Source organism: Rhinoraja longicauda, chromosome 9, assembly GCF_053455715.1.
Source record: "Rhinoraja longicauda isolate Sanriku21f chromosome 9, sRhiLon1.1, whole genome shotgun sequence".
In the NCBI taxonomy this organism is placed as follows: Eukaryota; Metazoa; Chordata; class Chondrichthyes; order Rajiformes; family Arhynchobatidae; genus Rhinoraja; species Rhinoraja longicauda.
The window spans coordinates 38,019,423-38,036,991 of record NC_135961.1 but is presented as its reverse complement, the minus strand read 5'-3'; the positions used below and the strand labels follow the sequence as shown (position 1 = coordinate 38,036,991).

The following is a 17,569-nucleotide window of genomic DNA, read 5'->3' as shown; positions in this document are numbered from 1 at the left end:
ACAATAATTACAACAATGCTCCAAAGGTAGAGGTTGTTGCTGCATTAATTTAGAATGTGGAACTCGCACAAACCAGATGATAGCTACATGAAACAACACAACGTGCTGGAGTAACTCAGCGGGTCATGCAGTATCTCTGGAGAACATTGAAAGGTGACATTTCGGAAAGGGACCATCTGAGGAAGGTTCCCAACCTGAAACGTCTATCCATGTTCTCTAGTGACACTGCCTGACCCACTGAGTTACTCCAAGACTGTGGCCTTTACTGCAAACTAGCATCTTCAGTTCCTTTAATCTCAATGACAGTCGTACAGCCTCCATTTTCACATCTACCGCCCCAGAAAGAGAAAAATCTTCTGAGGAAACCGCTACTTTAAGATACATTTGAAATGTAATCTTTGAATTTAAATTTGCAATATAAAAACTGACGATTCTTACCTTGACAAATCGTACTGCTGCTTTGTCTCCGGATCAGTCACTATGCACTCTAACGGCACTTCAGGACAAGCATATTCAGTGTACCACTTGAAGTTATAAGTGTGCTCATCTTCCTCCTAAAGCAATTTAAAAATAACAGGTAACTCCATATTTTCCTTCATTGTCCTTTGACCCAATCCTACCCATTTACACATGCATTTGCTCACTCATACTCTTTACGCTGCTTCGGAAAAGCAGCCAAAATAATCATGGACTTGTTCAACACTAGTCATTCCTTCACCCTGTTCCCATCGGACAGAAGCTTGTAGGTGTGCACCACTAGACCTAGGAACAGCTGGTTCCCCTCTTCAGAACAGTCCTTCCATAAACTAGGGTACTGTCCGATTCACATCTACCCTATTGCAGACATTGGACTTTGACAATGGAACTGATGTGCTACCATGCTGAGAACTATATTCTGCACTCTGTATTTGACTCTGAGTTTGACTTGAATGTATTTATATATAGTACTAGGCCAAGTGGACCCGTTGGGCCCATTCCTCGTAGAGGGGGGGCAGGGAAGGGAGAGGGTATGACTGAGTGAGGCCTAGACCCAAAGCTTCTCTTGTATTTTAGCACACTCAACCCCCCACTCTGGAATTCCTTACTCAAGATCCTCAATTGGAAGAATTATCAGTGACATTATTTTAAAAAACGCGTTGCTGCGTTTTAACAATGGCACAGGCTTTTTAGTCATTCCAACAACTGACCTCAAATTCCGGATGTCCCATTCCTGCACCGCGATCACACAGGAACATTATGAGAGCAGATCGCTGTGTGTGTTCTTGATCATTGTACGATGTCCCATTTGTATACTCCAGATGAATGATCCCATCGTAATACGACAGTGTGGAATTGGATACTCCCAGGCTCCATACCTTTCCACTATTAAGGATCAGACACAATTAGAACAGAATTGGGAAACAATTTCAACTTCATGTAAGCAACAGTTTAAAATCTTTTGTAGGAGGTGTTTCAGGTAGAAATGTCACGATTGAATACATTTCCTAATTTCTTATTGCAAACATTTCATTAAAAATAAGCACCACCATTAATTGCAGAGGGATCTCCTGAAATGGCATCTATAAAATAGTAAACTACAAATTTTGTTTCTGGCCCTTGTAAAAGACCTCAAGCACTAGAATATCACTACAATATTACTTATGGAGCAGAGAACAATGCAGCACAGGAACTGGGCCTTTGGCCCACAAGGTCCATGCCGAATGGGATGCCAAGTTAAATTAATCTCCCCTGCCTGCACGTGATCCATGTCCGTCCACATCCATACTTCAATAATTTATTACCAGCAAACTGAAATGTCACAAAAGAAAAGATACAAAGTGCTGGAGTAACTCAGTGGATTAGGCAACATCTCTGGAGAACATGGATAGGTGACGATTCAGGTTGGGATCCTTCTTCAGATAGAAGGGTCCTGACCTGACTACCGAGTTACTCCAACACTTTGCGCCTCTTTTTTGTAAACCAGCATCTGCAGTTCCTTGCATCAACTAAAATGTCACTGTTATACAACCATATTATTTACATGAAGTAACAATGATACTTACTCCTGCGCCACCTGACAAGCACCTGAATTTGCATCACAATTTCGCTGGGAGACGTTGCCACAGACATTGATGTAGAAGGTGTACTTCTCAGACTTAACTTCATATCTGCCGTTCTGCTTGGTCAGGGACGAAAGGTCAAAGAAGAAGCCTAAAGAATTAAAGAACAACAAGCTGCAACAGTTCTTAAATACAAGGAAATTGCAAGTTTTTCAGATCTAAAGACTTCCTTTTCTCCAAAGGAAACTGAATAATTAGAATGGCATAGTAGCGCAGCTATTTTCAGTACAATTTGTAATTCCCTCTAATTGCAATCAGCCATTTCATTATTAATTCAATGCTTCTAGAACGTCCTTGTATTCACTGTCTAGGCCCCCAAATTGCCTCACCATGCCAGAGACCCAGGTTCAAACCCAACCTCGGGTGCAGTCTGTGTGGAGTTTGCATGTTCTCTCTGTGACCGCATGTGTTTTCCCCAAGTGTTCTGGTTTCATCCCATATCCCAAAAACCTGAGAGTTTGTAGTAGCCTCCAAAATTGTAGTAGCCTCCAAAATTGTAGTAGCCTCCAAAACTGTGCAGGGAATGGATGCGAAAGTGGGATATCATACTACTAGTGTGAAGGGATGATCGATGGTCAGTGTGGGCTTGTGTTTCCATGCTGCACCATTCAATCAATCAATCATCCATACGAAATTTGCATTCAGATTAATCAGCAAATTGGAGACAGTGTATTGATAGACTTTTGCTATTGGTTCCAGTTAAAGCTCTTGGCAAACCAACTTCTGTGCAAACCAGAAAGCAAGCGAGCAGGCAATTGTTCACCTAGATTTTAGGAGTTTATTGTGTGAACAACCAATACATTTATTGACAACTTTATGAGTCATTAATGTGATTGATTTCTCTAGTCTGAGGGTATACAAGAGCTTTGTTTCTGACATTCTTTTTTTTGCTCCTCATCACAAATATTACTCTTCACACCCTGATACCTACCACAAGCTGGTTATCAATTTTTGGAAAGGTTTTCCCAACCAGAACTTGCTGCATCAGAAGATGGTGCCACTTGTGATTATTCACACTTTAAATTATGCTAAATACACGGGAAATGAAAAAATCCGCAGAAATAGATGAACAGCAGACAAGGAGTAAATTGAGAGAGGTTTTGATTCAGGTACTTGAGGAGAATGAATGCTGACAGGCGAGTGTGTCAGGACAGAGATTGGCAAAAGCACAAGCAAGTGTTTATGGTGCAGTACAGTACTATATTCTTCCTTCTGTATATTCCCGTTTCCACTCTCTATTGTACTTAAGATTGATTTGATTGTATTTATGTATAGCATTACCTGATCTGATTGGATAGCATGCAACACAAAGCATTTCATTGGGTATTTTTAAAGCAGAGATCGATAGGTTCTTGATGAGCAAGGGCTCAAACATTACAGGGAGAAGGCAGGAGAATGGAGTTGAGGGGAGAGAAAAGATCCGCCATGATCTCCTGGAGGTGGAGGTTCGATGGGCCGAATAGTCTTTCTGCTCCCATGTCTTATGGCTATGGTTTTTTCACTGTACCTAGGTACACGTAACAATAAACCTAAACCATAGGTTTCCATTGGAGACCCTCGGACCACGGATTTTATCTTGGATTTTATCTTGCACCAAATGTTATCTGTGGACAGCTTAATTGTAATCATGTACAGTCTTTCCGCTGACTGGATAGCATGCAGCAAAAAAGCTTTTCACTGTATCCTGGTACACGCAACAATTGTTAGTCCATTATAAAGAACACACTCACTGTTTTAAGTATGGAAGTAGATTCAATAGCTACTTTAGAAATTGTCACTTGACTTGACCAGAGTGAAGTTCATAAGTTCTATGAGCAGAATTAGGCCATTCGGCCAATCAAGTCTACTACTACATCATTCAATAATGGCTGATCTATCTTTCCGTCTCAACCCCATTTTCCAGCCTTCTCCCCATAATCCCCAATACTCTTACATATCAATATTTGCATATTCCATTACGTTAATCTTAGAAGTGTGTGTTCTCCACAACTCGTGACATTTAGTACCAGACATTCAACAGCAAAGAACTAGCACAACAGTTCCGACTGCTTAAAGCTCCGAATTACATCCACTGAAGTTTAAAAGTGGGCAATGAGGTTTCACACATGTTGGAGAAAAGGGTTCAGGTGCTTACCAGCGTCTGGGTCAGAAACCCTGCAATGATCGCCCCAGGTTTTAGACAGGGTGCAGGCAGCCGCCGTGCGCCATTCAATCTCGTGCAAGCACTCGTCCAGCCCAGAATTCAGGATAGGTGGACTTTCGAGATCGCCTGCGAGGAAGCAGAAAATTATAAATATAGCAGGCTGATCAGAATCCTGCCAGCAAGAGCAGAGTTCCACATAAGGTTTCCAGTAGTGGGAGAGTCTAGGACCAAAGGGTTCATTCAGCCTCAGAATAAATGGACAGACCTTTAGAATGGAGATGGAGGAATTTTTTTATGTGTTATATTAATTATATATTCTGTTATATATTCTGTTAATATTTTGCGAATCAGCATGGAAAATAGCCCTTTGGCCCACCAGAAACTGCAATGACCAGTGATCACCCATATAATAGTTCTATCCTACACGCTAGGGACAATTTACAGAAGCTGATTAACCTACAAACTTGCATGTCTTTGGCATGTGGGAGGAAACTGAAACACATAAAATAATGCAAATATTTGGACAATTCGAGAGAACCATAAAAATGTGGCCTACAGTCAAAAATTAAAATGAAGAACAGCCTCAAATTTGTCCTCAAAGGACAAAACAGAAGAGGGAAAATGGCAGATGGATTAGGAGCAAGTTAATTATCAAGATGGTAATTGGAGCTAGTGTTTGTGATTGGAGCTAGTGTTAGATTTATTGCCTCGATCGTGTCCTGACCCAACAAGGTTGTTGGGCATTGTACACTTTCCAATAGCACCATACCCTGGCAAAGCGCACTATTCAAGCTCTGACCCTAAGCTCCACAATTTTCTCCCTCTCCCAAGTGGATCCTCTATTAATTTAAATCTCATTTCAGCCTAACTCCAGAGTTATCTTGATTTTCTTTGACTCCACCATAAAAACATCCAGTTCCCTGGTCTATGTCCTTTAGAGGGAGGTGGGACATTTACCCAGTCTAGTACATGTAGGTTGAGAAACAATAAACACAAAGTGCTGGAGTAACTCAGCAGGTCAGGCCGCATCTCTGAAGAACGTGGATAGGTGGCGGTTCAAGTCATGGCCATTCTTCAGTCTGAAAGAAGGGTTCTGACCCAAAACGTCATCTTTCCACGTTCTCCAGGGATACTGCCTGACCTGCTGAATTACTCCAGCACTTTGACTTTTTTTGAATATCAGCACCTGCAGTTCCTTGTTTCTACATGGAGGTTGAGCGTATGAGAGGAAACGCGCAAAGTACCAGGAACTGGTGGAGATGTGCCGGGACAGAGGCTGGAAGACATGCTACGAGCCCATAGAGGTGGGCTGTAGAGGCTTTGCAGGACGCTCACTCTGCAAAGTCCTCAACCAATTGGGCATTACGGGGCTGGCAAAGAAGAGGGCCATTCAATCCGCAAGCGAAGCCACAGAGAAAGCCACTAGATGGCTTTGGATTAAGAGGGCTGATCCATGGGCAGTTGCTGCTGGGACGCAAGTCGGGGCCTGATCAACCCCGGCTGGGTCACCTAGGCGAGGGTGTCTGATGTTGTGAGACCCAAAACACCCGATGACCCCAGGTCACATCACTGAGGATGCCTCCCAGTGCATCCAGAAGATGTATCTTGCACACGAGGTTTAATGTCACTGATTCTCACTGGCAGTCTAAATAGCCTAGCCAATCAGTAAACATGGGTGGTCGCAGACCCTCAATTAAAGTCACCTTTGTCAGCTCTCTAGATGCTGCCAATGGAACCCTACCCTGGATCCAACTCTGGACTCAAAGCTGGTTAAACATTTCCTGACGTGAGAGGCCAAGTACATATGAACTTACCGGGATTACATACAAAAGTAATAATAGTTTTGCTTCGAGCATTTCCTCTACACAAGTCACCGTCTGAATAAACAAGCTGAATGTTATTGCCTTCTTTTTTCGGAGATGAAACAAATTTCCCAAGACTCTTTACTTCATCTTGACCTTGAAGGGGACAAAATTTGACAAGGGAACTTAACTGTAGTTGAAGGTTATTTCTGCAGTGTTCTTTCAACAAAGTTACTTCACATTTGGACCTCATAAATATTTAAAATAAACTTTTCCCTTCTACAATGTACGGCTGGAGCTCCAATCAATACATGGGCAAATCTTTCCTTACCTCTAGGTGAGGATCTCTGAAGAGGCTAGGTTTGGAGGGATATGGGCCAAATGCAGGCAGGTGGGACTAATGTAGATGGGGCATGTTGATCGGCGTGGGCAAGTTGGACCACATGGTCTATTTGCACATTGTATGACTATGACTACCAATTCAAAATAACTTTTTGGAAACACATTTTATCAAATCCAAAAGTGACTAATTGATGAATGTACTGTATTGTGTCAGTGAGTCATACAGCACAGAAACAGGCCCTTCAGCCCAACTTGGTCACGTCGTTCAAGCTTCCCTATCTAAGCTGGTCCCGATTTGCCCATGTAGGAGCCATGTGTATTTACTAGCTGTCTTAGCATATTATATTATTTTGTATCCTTCTATATTATTTTTGGACACCTGCGGGTTGTCGTGAGATGAATACCAGGCTTGCATATGTGCATATATATGGACTGGGAGGAGCCAGAATTATGAGTATAATTGAGAAGGCAATTACGTTATGCGTTAGACACGAAGGAGCCATGGCAAGATACAAATTCTTATCAAGTCAATGACGGGAGAAATACTGTTTGTATTACTACTTCAATAAACGACTAATTAAACTGAAACGTCGTGAAGATCTCTCTGTTGTTGTTTGCGTCAAGAATGATCACTCCACTCCTTTCGTGACAGTGGTAAGCTTAACGACTTTATTGGGAAGGCTACAGCCCATCTCTCTAATCTAGAAATTAATAACAATAAATTATGAAAATGTCTCTCCTTTTTAGAGCTCCCTTCCTATTTCTTAATTTTCCATTTTCAACTCTGATCAAGTTTGACGTTTGTCTACTTTACCTACAACTTAAAACTTCTTATGCATCATTATCCAAAGTTTCACACTAAAACACAAGTTTGACTCTTCTCACCATTGACACAGACTTATCGCCTACTTGCTTCCAGGACTACTCCCTTTAGCTTCAGTTTTGCGCTGGGGTTCAACAGCAGATACAAGCATTTCTAACCGGGTTGCAATTCAAATGCAAGGGATTGCCCAGAGTTTTGCCTAGTTATGAACTCTCTAGAAAACATTCATACGGTTAGCCATGTGACAAAGCGCTGGAGTAACTCCGTGGGTCAGCCAGCATCTGTGGACGGAAAGGAGATGTGATGCTTTAGGTCAGGAGTGGTGTGGAGATGAACCCTCAAAACAAAATGTCAAGACAGGGTAGATTTTGAAAGACTGGATCAGCCTCAAGGGAAATGGTCGACCATTTATAGAATAGCAAATCATTGGTAGATATCTAAGAGAACATTTATAAAGTTCAGTTGGCGAGTATTTAAGACTAAGATTAAGAGTTTATCGTACAATAAAAGGGAAGTGGGGATCCGGCAGTGAAGTGGATTTGAGATTTAAAACTAGCTATGGACAAGGCAAACAGGCTTGAGGACTGTAGGCTGCACCTACATCTTATTCATGCCTTTTTAAATTATTCGCAGAGTCTTTAATGGGTACAAGGCTATAATTTGTTGATAGCAATTGCTTAAATCACCTTGCAACTGTAGTGACATAACTGGTAGAGCTGCTGCCTCGCAGTGCCAGAGACCAGTGTTCAATCCTGACCTTAGACCCTTTCTGTGTAGAGTTTGCATTTTCTCCCTCTGACTGTGTGGGCTTCCTCCGGGTGCTCTGGTTTCTCCCACATCCCAAATGTGGGATAACATGGAACTAGTGCGAACGGGTGATTTATGGTTGGCGTGGACTGGGTGGGCCGGACTTTAGAGATACAGCATGGAAACAGGCCCTTCCGTCCCAACGACCACGCTGACCAGTGATCATCCCGTACTCTAGCACCATCCTACACACTAGGGACAATGTACAGAAGCAAATTAAATTACAAACCTGCATGTTTTTTGGAGTGTGGGAAAAAACCCGAGCACCCGGAGAAAACCCACAGAGTCACAGGGAGAACGTACAAACTCCGTACAGACAACACGTAGTCGGGATCGAACCAGGGTCTCTGGCGCTGCAAGGTCCCTCTCTACCGCTGCAGCACTGGGCTTCCCGAAGGTTTTGTTTCTATGCTGTATTTTTTCCAATCATTGACTACTGGCATGAAGAAATTCACAAATCACAGAACCTTTACTTACCCACAGAACAAATAGCTGCATCCTCAGGACATTCCGTGGTTGCACTATCCTTGAGGACTCTGTGGCACACGTTAACATAGAACCGCTTATGGTCAGATGCCACCTGGGTGCTGTCCAACACCTCCCAGTTGTGTGCGTCGTCAGATTCAGGAATATCTTTTGCTGCAAATGAATTATTTTTCTGTTTTTTATTTTTCAAGGACATTACTTGTACCAAAACAAATCAGCCGGTGGTGCGGTAGCTGCAGTTTGGCCTGATCTGATTCAGATGGCCTTGTCTTATAGAAATAATGTGCATAAAAACATTTTATCTCACCGCAATGGTACACCTTGAAGGTATTTATTCACAAAATGCTGGAGTAACTCAGCAGGTCAGGCAGCATCTCAGGAGAGAAGGAATGGGTGACATTTCGGGTTGAGACCCTTCTTCAGACTGATGTCAGGGGGGCGGGACAAAGGAAGGATATAGGTGGAGACAGGAAGATAGAGGGAGAACTGGGAAGGGGGAGGGGAAGAGAGGGACAGAGGAACTATCTAAAGTTGGAGACGTCAATGTTCAACTTGTACCAGATTTGTATCAGCATCTGCAGTTATTTTCCTACGCAATGGTACACCTCATCAATGAGCCTCCTGCAAAAGCAGAATTAATTTATAGGGCAAAGGAACACATCACCCATACTTGAGAACCAAACTCCCATGTTAGGCTCGGGTACACAAACAAAACAAAGTGCTGGAGTAACTCATCAGGTCAGTCAGCATCTGAGGACATGGATAGGTACCCTTTCAGTTCAGGACCCTTCCTCAGACTCCGTTAAAGTTGATGAAACTAACGAGTTCTGCACGGGTGCAGGAGGAAGTCCTCTCAAACACCTGTACTTTCTTATATCAATCAACTCGCTCGAATTCTCTTACCACCCACCCAACTTGTGGTAGCCATTTAAATAACTACATTCAAGTTCTTGATGGTGTTCGAGTCAAAGAGTTTCAGCTGCTGAAACGGGCAGAGAAATGGCAGAATAAGTTTAACTCGAGCAAGTGCGAGGTATTACACTTTGGGAGGTTGAATGTAAGGAGAAAGTACACAGTTAATGGCAAGACCCTTAACCACTTTGATGTGCAGAGGGATCTTGGAGTCCAAGCTCACAGCTCACACAAGTAGATAGAGTGGTAAAGGCAGCATAAGCTATGCGTGCATTCATTGCTAGGGGAATTGAAAATAAGAGTCAGGAGGTCATGATGCAGCATTATAGGGCTTTGGTTAGGCCACATTTGGAGTATTGTGTGCAGTTCTAGTTGCCCCATTACAGGAAAGATGTGAAATCTTTGAAAGTTGAATGGAGATGTACGAAACAAGTTTTTTTCGATATACAGAGGATAGTGGGGGCCTGGGACACTTTGCTAGGGGTGGCGGTGGAGGCAGATACGATAGTGGTATTTAAGAGTCTTTTAGAATAGGCACATAGAAGTGAAGAGAATTCAATGATGGAAGGATATGAATCACGTGTAGGCAGATGAGATCAGTTCAGTTAGGCATCTTGTTCGGCCTGTTCCTGTTCTGAGTCTTGCAGCACAGAAACATGTCCTTTGGCCAACTTTGATCAGCCCATGCTGATCAACATGCCTCATCCAAAGTAGTCCCAGCTGTCCGCATTTGGCCCATATCCCTCCAAACCCTTCCTGTCCATGTATCTGTCCTAATATATTTTAATTTAATTTGAACCATGACTTGTTTAAAATACAACTTTTCTTTTCAATAATGGTCTATAGATTTTGATTTCTAACATTGCAGTGCAAAAGGGAAAGCATGTTTAGGTCATAAAGAAATTGTAATAAAGAATGAAAATTTCTATTTAGATGTTCTACGTCAATTGAGGGAGTAGGGAAAATGGGACTGGTGGGAATGCTCACCATTATTATTAAATTATTACTCTGTAACACCAGGACATTTGGCCCATTAAGCCTGTGGTAACTGAGAAATAAAATTGGATCTTCACCGTTTGTATTTATTCACAAATGTTTAAAAGTAGAAAACTTTACCTGCGTATCGTGTCAAGGGTGATAGGTCATACCGCTTCCTTCCATCAGAGGTCTGACAGAGAAGGCCTTTATCCTTCACACATGCATACTTTGTACCCCAGTCAAAGATATAGGTGCAATCAACTTCTGCGCTGAATTCTGGTTTCCCCTTTCCGTCATTGTCTTTAGAATAGAATGGATATAGTAAAAGAGTTTAAATTGATGAGTTAAACACTGATCCACAGCAGACTCTTAGCACTGAACATTGACACAAACGACATTACATTTTAAAGTCTTACTAATAGCCTTAATTATACATGCAAAATAGACTTCAACTGAAGGTCAAATGTCCTATTTATCAAAAGTTGTTTTAATATATATCAATACACTCCTTAAGATTTGTCATTACGTAGCTGTAGCTGATATCACCGGGTGCCACCAGCAATGGCTGCCTTGCCAACAGTCTGTCTGTCACTTCCTTCTTTGTTTTAATAGTATGTTGTAATGAGTCCAGACGAGTGGTATTATCCAAATACTTTATTGGTATAAAACCCGTGACAAACGCAACAGACTTCTTTCTGGACGAACACTAACTTCACTCACTAATCTAATCTCTAACTCCCGTTTGGCGCCAAGCATTTAAATACCTCGCGCTCCATCACCCCGTGACCGTAACCCAATCCGAGGGTTCTATTACCTGGCCAATCCCTATGTCCCTACATGACCACCCCCAGAACCCTCGACACCATACCTCACGGGCGGCCGAACCTCCCGCCCAGAACGTGTACGGAGGGGGGAAACCGATACCCCCAGCGTGACAGGAGGCGGGGTGGACGCCGCCGCTGGAGGCGATGGGGGGTCCACTGGAGCGGAGAGTGTAGGTGACGGGGGGCACTTGATGAACAACGGCAGCCCGGGACCAACCATAGGCGGCGGAGGAACAAGAGGTGGTAAACTGGGCGCCGCTGACGGGACCAGTCGAGCCGCCACAGGCCGGCCCCGGCGCGGCGGCTGAGCCACCGACACGGGGAGGTCCTGGTCCAAATGGGCCGGCTTGAGACGGGACACTGAAACAAGCTCCTGACGATTTCCTACCTGCAAGGTGAAGGTTACAGTCCCCCTTTTGAGCACCTGGAACGGGCCCTGGTAAACCGGCTGGAGAGGGGGGCGGTGGCAATCTTTCCGAAGAAACACGAAATCACAGCTCCGCAATTCCGAAGGAACGTGAATTGCTGTGCTTCCGTGACTGGAGGTCGGGACTGGAGCCAGAGAACCCACCCGTTCCCGGAGGGAGCCCAAGACTGACGTGACGGATGGCGGCAAGGCGGGAGTGGAAGGGAGAATGTCGCCCGGCACCCGCAGGGGCGAACCGTAGACGAGCTCGGCCGAAGATGTGCCCAGCTCAGCCCGCGGGGCCGTACGAATGCCGAGGAGGACCCAAGGCAGCTGGTCAGCCCAATCGTAGCCAGTCAGGCGAGCACAGAGGGACGCCTTCAGCTGCCGATGGAAACGCTCAACCATCCCGTTGGCTTGGGGATGATAGGCGGTGGTCTGCTGTAATCGAGCACCATACAGCTGCGCCAGCGCGGCCCAGAGGGACGAGGTGAACTGGGCTCCCCGATCTGTAGTGATAATAGCCGGGACCCCGAAACGAGCCACCCAATGCAACGCCAGGGCACGTGCACAGGAGGCCGCCGAGGTGTCCGACAACGGGAGCGCCTCCGGCCAACGAGTGAACCGATCAACCACCGTCAGTAGATGAGTGTAACCCCTAGAATAGGGCAATGGACCCACCAAATCCACATAGATGTGGAAAAAACGGGCGGGGGGAACCTCGAATCTCTGGTATGGGGGCTGGACATGACGATGGACTTTGGAGGTCTGGCACGGAATACAGGCGCGTGCCCAGGCTGCCACCTGCTTTCGCAGGCCATGCCAGACAAACCGGTCAGCCACCATGGCTGAAGTCGTCCTGATGGACGGATGTGCCAGGCCACGAATGGCCTCAAAAACCTTACGCCGCAGAGCGGCAGGCACCACCGGGCGAGGGCGTGGGAGAGTAACGTCGCACCACAACTTGGTACCTGTGGGGCCACACGCCACCTGCTCTAAACGCAGTCCCGAGGTTGTGGAGGCGTACACCGCGGCAGTCCCTTCCAGGCGCTGAGCCTCCGCTAGCTCCTGGAAATCCACATGTTTACCAACCACGGCTACGGAGGGAATGGCCGGCCGGGACAGGGCATCAGCAACGGCATTCAGCCTACCCGCAATATGACGGACATCGGTCGTAAACTCCGAAATGAGGGTTAGGTGCCGCTGCTGGCGAGCCGACCACGGATCAGAAACCTTAGCAAAAGCGAATGTCAAAGGTTTGTGATCCGTGTAGGCCACGAAAGAACGGCCTTCTAAAAAATAACGGAAGTGGCGGACTGCTAAATAAAGGGCCAGGAGCTCCCTATCGAACGCACTGTACTTGAGCTCCGCTCGAGAGAGCTGCCTGCTGAAAAACGCCAGAGGCTGCCAATTACCGTGGACCTGCTGCTCCAAAACCCCACCCACCGCCACGTCTGAGGCATCCACCGTCAGAGCTGTGGGGACGGAGGAGCGCGGGTGCACCAGCATGGTGGCGTTGGCGAGGGCCTGCTTAACCGCAACAAAAGCCGTCTCCGCAGCTACGGACCATACCAACTCCGCGGGGTTACCCGCGAGACATTGAAAAAGGGGGCGCATAACCCGAGCTGCTGCAGGCACGAACCGATGATAGAAATTGACCATGCCCACGAATTCCTGCAAGCCCTTGATGGTAGTCGGGCGGGAGAAAGAGCGGACCGCGTCCACCTTAGCTGGTAAGGGAGTGGCACCGGCCGGAGTAACCCGGTGACCCAAAAAATCCACCGCGGACAGGCCGAATTGGCATTTGTCCGGATGGAGAATCAGGCCATGGTCTTGCAGCCTCTGGAACACCGTGCGGAGGTGGACCAAGTGCTCCTGGACCGAACGGCTGGCAATCAAAATATCGTCAAGATAAATAAAGACAAACAGCAACCCTCGACCCACCGGTCCATCAGACGCTGGAATGCCTGAGCTGCATTTTTAAGGCCGAAAGGCATCCGCAACCACTCAAACAGTCCGAACGGAGTAATGGTCGCTGTTTTTGGAATGTCCAGCGGGTGGACCGGGATCTGATGGTATCCCCGCACCAAATCAATTTTTGAAAATATTGTCGCCCCCTCCAGGCTATCTGAAAAGTCCTGGATGTGTGGAATCGGATAGCGGTCCGGCCGTGTTGCCGCGTTGAGTCGACGGAAGTCACCACATGGTCTCCACCCCCCAGACGCTTTGGAAACCATGTGCAAGGGGGAGGCCCACGGACTACTCGAAGGCCGAATAATTCCCAACCTCTCCAAGTTTAGGAACTCCTCTCGCGCCCTGGCCAGCTTGTCGGGTGGGAGGCGCCGTGCCCGGGCAAAAACCGGCGGCCCTTCGGTTGGGATGAAATGGACGACCCCGTGCTTCTCCGAAGGTGAATCAAAACGCTGGACGAGGAGCTGCGGGAAGTCGGCCAGGACCGCATCGAACTGCCCGGGAGCCGTGGTAATGGACTGGATAACTAGGCTGGGTGGGGCGGCGCTTGTAGAAGCCTCTGGCCCAGTACCCCGAGGCCATACATCAGCTGAGGGTTGTAGGCCCCTCCCTCGGACGTCTGCGACCAAGGAAAACGCCCATAGGAAATCTGCACCCAATATGGCCTGGCCCACATCCGCAACGATGAATTCCCAACGGTAAGTCCTGGACTCGAAGGACAGGGACATAGTCCTTTTACCGTATGTACGGATGGTGCTACCATTCACTGCAATTAGGGGCGGGCCCTTTTCCCCCACTCGAACTTCACAGTCATAGGGGGGCACAATACTTACGACCGCTCCCGTGTCCACTAGGAAGACGATCCCGGTTCTCTGATCTGTGGCGTAGAGGCGGTAGTTACGGCCAACCGAGACTGCCTCTACAGTCGATCGGCCCAGGCGTTTCCCGGAAACGAACACGGGGATCTACAGCTTCGGGCCTCGCCGCCCCACCGCCGATGGAAAGAGCACCAGCCACGCCTCTCCGGCTCTGTTGGTCGAGCCCGCTGCCAATGAACAGGCGCCGCCACCCTCTCTTGGCGGGCCGACTGCGAAATAGCGGCCGATGCGTCGCTCTCCCGGCCGCACCCCCGACTGCCGCTGGGCCTCGAGACCCGGTTAACGGAGCCGTCTCGGGTGTTGCGCTCCCTAACGAGCGTGTCGGCCTTCTCGGCGAACGCTACCGGATCTTCAAAAGAGACGTCCGCCAACACCAACCTGACGTCCCCAGGTAGCTTCTCCCGAAAGGCCACTTCGAATATCATGCATGGCTGATGGTCACCCGCCAAAGCCAGCATCTCGGACATCAACTCCGACGGCAGCCGCTGCCCCAGGTCTGGCAAATGGAGGAGCTTCAGAGCCCGCTGGCTCTGGGCCCAGCCGAAGGTCCGCAGCAGGAGCTTCTTGAGCCCCCCGTACTGGTCCGTTTGGGGTGGACTGGTCAGGTATCGGCTGACCCGCGCAGCCACCTCCGCCTGCAGACAGCTCACCAGGTGGTGGTACTTCTCCTGATCTTCCTCCACCTTTTTAAGATGGAACTGTGATTCTGCCTGCACAAACCACAGGTGCGGCTGATGGGCCCAGAACGGCGGTAGATGAATTTCGCCCGCGCTCGCTCCCGCCTGCGACATGCTGCTGCTTTCTTCCTACGTTCGGGGTCACCAATGTAGTGAGTCCAGACGAGTGGTATTATCCAAATACTTTTTTGGTATAAAACCCGTGACAAACGCAACAGACTTCTTTCTGGACGAACACCAACTTCACTCACTAATCTAATCTCTAACTCACGTTTGGCGCCAAGCATTTAAATACCTCGCGCTCCCTCACCCCGTGACCGTAACCCAATCCGAGGGTTCTATTACCTGGCCAATCCCTATGTCCCTACAATGTGTTAAATGTATGTTTTTAGTGTTCTCTAGCTTGTTTTATGTGGAAGGTGAGGGAAACTTTTTCTAATCCCTTACCTCGACCGAGATGAGATTTCTTTCCGCATCGTATTTCCATCCGCACTGCGGCCTAACATCTAAGACTTGGCAGCCTTTGCTGGAGACTGACTTTTGGGAGCTCCACTGCGGGGAGCCTACGGGACTTTTAACATCGCGGAGCTTTGATCGCCCCGATGTGGCAGCTTCGATCGCCCCGAACACGAGAGAATAAAGAGGAAGAAGTTTGGAGTTTATTTTGCCTTCCATCACAGAGGAATGAGGGGAATTCGCTGTGGTGGATGTTTATGTTAACTTTTATGCAATTGTGTGTCTTGTTGCTTTTTTTTTCGTATGGCTGTATGGTAATTCGCATATCAGTGTACCTGAATTGGTACATGTGACAATAAAAAAACCTTCAAAACCTTTGCAGTTTTTCTATTTCTGGATTTCTATTTACAGAAGCTTAATATAATGGCAGTTTTTGAGAGTGTTGACAAAAAAGTGTGCGTGACAACACATTTTCTTGTCAACACTCTTCTTAAGACTTGACATTATATTAAGCTTCTGTAAACTGGAAATGTTATGAATATTTTAAAAAACTTTTAATAAAGCAGCAGTTGATCTTCAGTTAAACGTATGATAATGAGGTTGAAGAGTTAGGCGAAGTGGTGTGAAGCTTGTGGCAGAGATAAACCTTCTCAAGAAGATTTTTTTTGTGACAATTATGTAATGTTTGGAAAACTTCATCCAAATTGACAGCTTAAAAAATCTAAATTCATTAATATGAAAATACATTACAATGACATTGTAGCGACCATAGAGAATGGTCCTGGTCGTCGAACCCTCAGATTGGCCAGCAAGGTCACGTGTGGGCGCGACCGTAGGGATTGGTCCAGAGCGACATCGCTGATTGGACAGCGTTGTCATGTGCGCTTTTGGCGCCCGAATAGAGTTAGTTCGGAGACGTCTTCGAAGAAGACAGTGAGTGTTTGATGGTTGTCCGTTATCTTGTTGTTAAACCTTTGTATACGAATATTGCTGTCGCAGTAAACTTCTTCCACAAAGAACAAGTTTCCGGACTCGCCATATTGGTGACCCCGACGTGATCTGGGCGATCACCGACCATGAACGAACACGACGCCCCGTTGTTGGATGCTGCGCCTGGCACACCGGAGTTAAGCGCAGTAAGCGTTCACCTTCCGTCGTTTTGGACACATCAACCACAATCTTGGTTTGTCCACACCGAAGCCCAGTTTCATTTGAGAAACATATCCACAGACGCGACGAAGTATTACTACCTCGTCAGCGCTCTATCGCCGGAGACGACCACACGAGTGATGCGGTTCATCGTAAATCCTCCTGCGGAAAGCAAGTACGAGGCCATGAAGGCACTGTTACTACGAACCGTCGGGTTCCATAGGCATGATCGCGCCAAAAAACTTCTGCACCTACCGGATCTCGGAGATCGACTGCCGTCCGTTCTCATGGCCGAGATGATGATGCTGGCCGGTGAACATACGGATTGCCTCATGTTCGAGCAGGCATTCCGAGAGAAGCTTCCCGAAGATGTCCGACTTCTGCTCACGGATTGTTCTTTTAAGGACCCAGAAGCATATGCAGAAAAAGCTGATGCGCTCATAGTGGCCAAATCGAAGGGAAGTGGTTCGATCAACAAGGTCTCGACATCAGTGACCACGCCACAGCGACATCAAGATGGCGCCGCGTCTCCCGCCAGTCCTCCAAAAGCCCGCCAAAAAGATCCGCACAAGCGCGGCTGGTGCTATTATCATCTACGATGGGGTAGAGAATCCCGCAACTGCCGCTCACCTTGTACTTTCGCGGGAAATGCCTCGGCCGATCGTACATAGGGGCAGTTGTGATTGGCCAGAACCGACGCCTCTACGTCCGAGATCGATTCACGGACACAGAATTTTTAGTGGACACGGGAGCCATTGTCAGTATAGTGCCGCCGACCGACCTTGAGACCAGATCGGGTAAGACAGGTCCTACCCT

At 47.1% G+C, this 17,569-nt stretch overlaps 1 protein-coding gene across 1 annotated transcript in view; it reads right to left on the bottom strand.

Moving 5' to 3' along the window:
* igf2r (insulin-like growth factor 2 receptor) overlaps nt 1–17,569 on the bottom strand; it is a 137,261-nt gene that overhangs the window by 70,654 nt on the left and 49,038 nt on the right. Inside the window, exons 11-17 of the mRNA XM_078405195.1 lie at nt 10,531–10,692; nt 8,494–8,655; nt 6,057–6,200; nt 4,234–4,368; nt 2,043–2,190; nt 1,188–1,362; nt 439–554 (exon numbers count right to left, since the gene is read on the bottom strand). Of these exons, the coding sequence (XP_078261321.1) occupies nt 439–554; nt 1,188–1,362; nt 2,043–2,190; nt 4,234–4,368; nt 6,057–6,200; nt 8,494–8,655; nt 10,531–10,692 (1,042 nt within the window). The remainder of the gene's footprint in view (nt 1–438; nt 555–1,187; nt 1,363–2,042; nt 2,191–4,233; nt 4,369–6,056; nt 6,201–8,493; nt 8,656–10,530; nt 10,693–17,569) is intronic.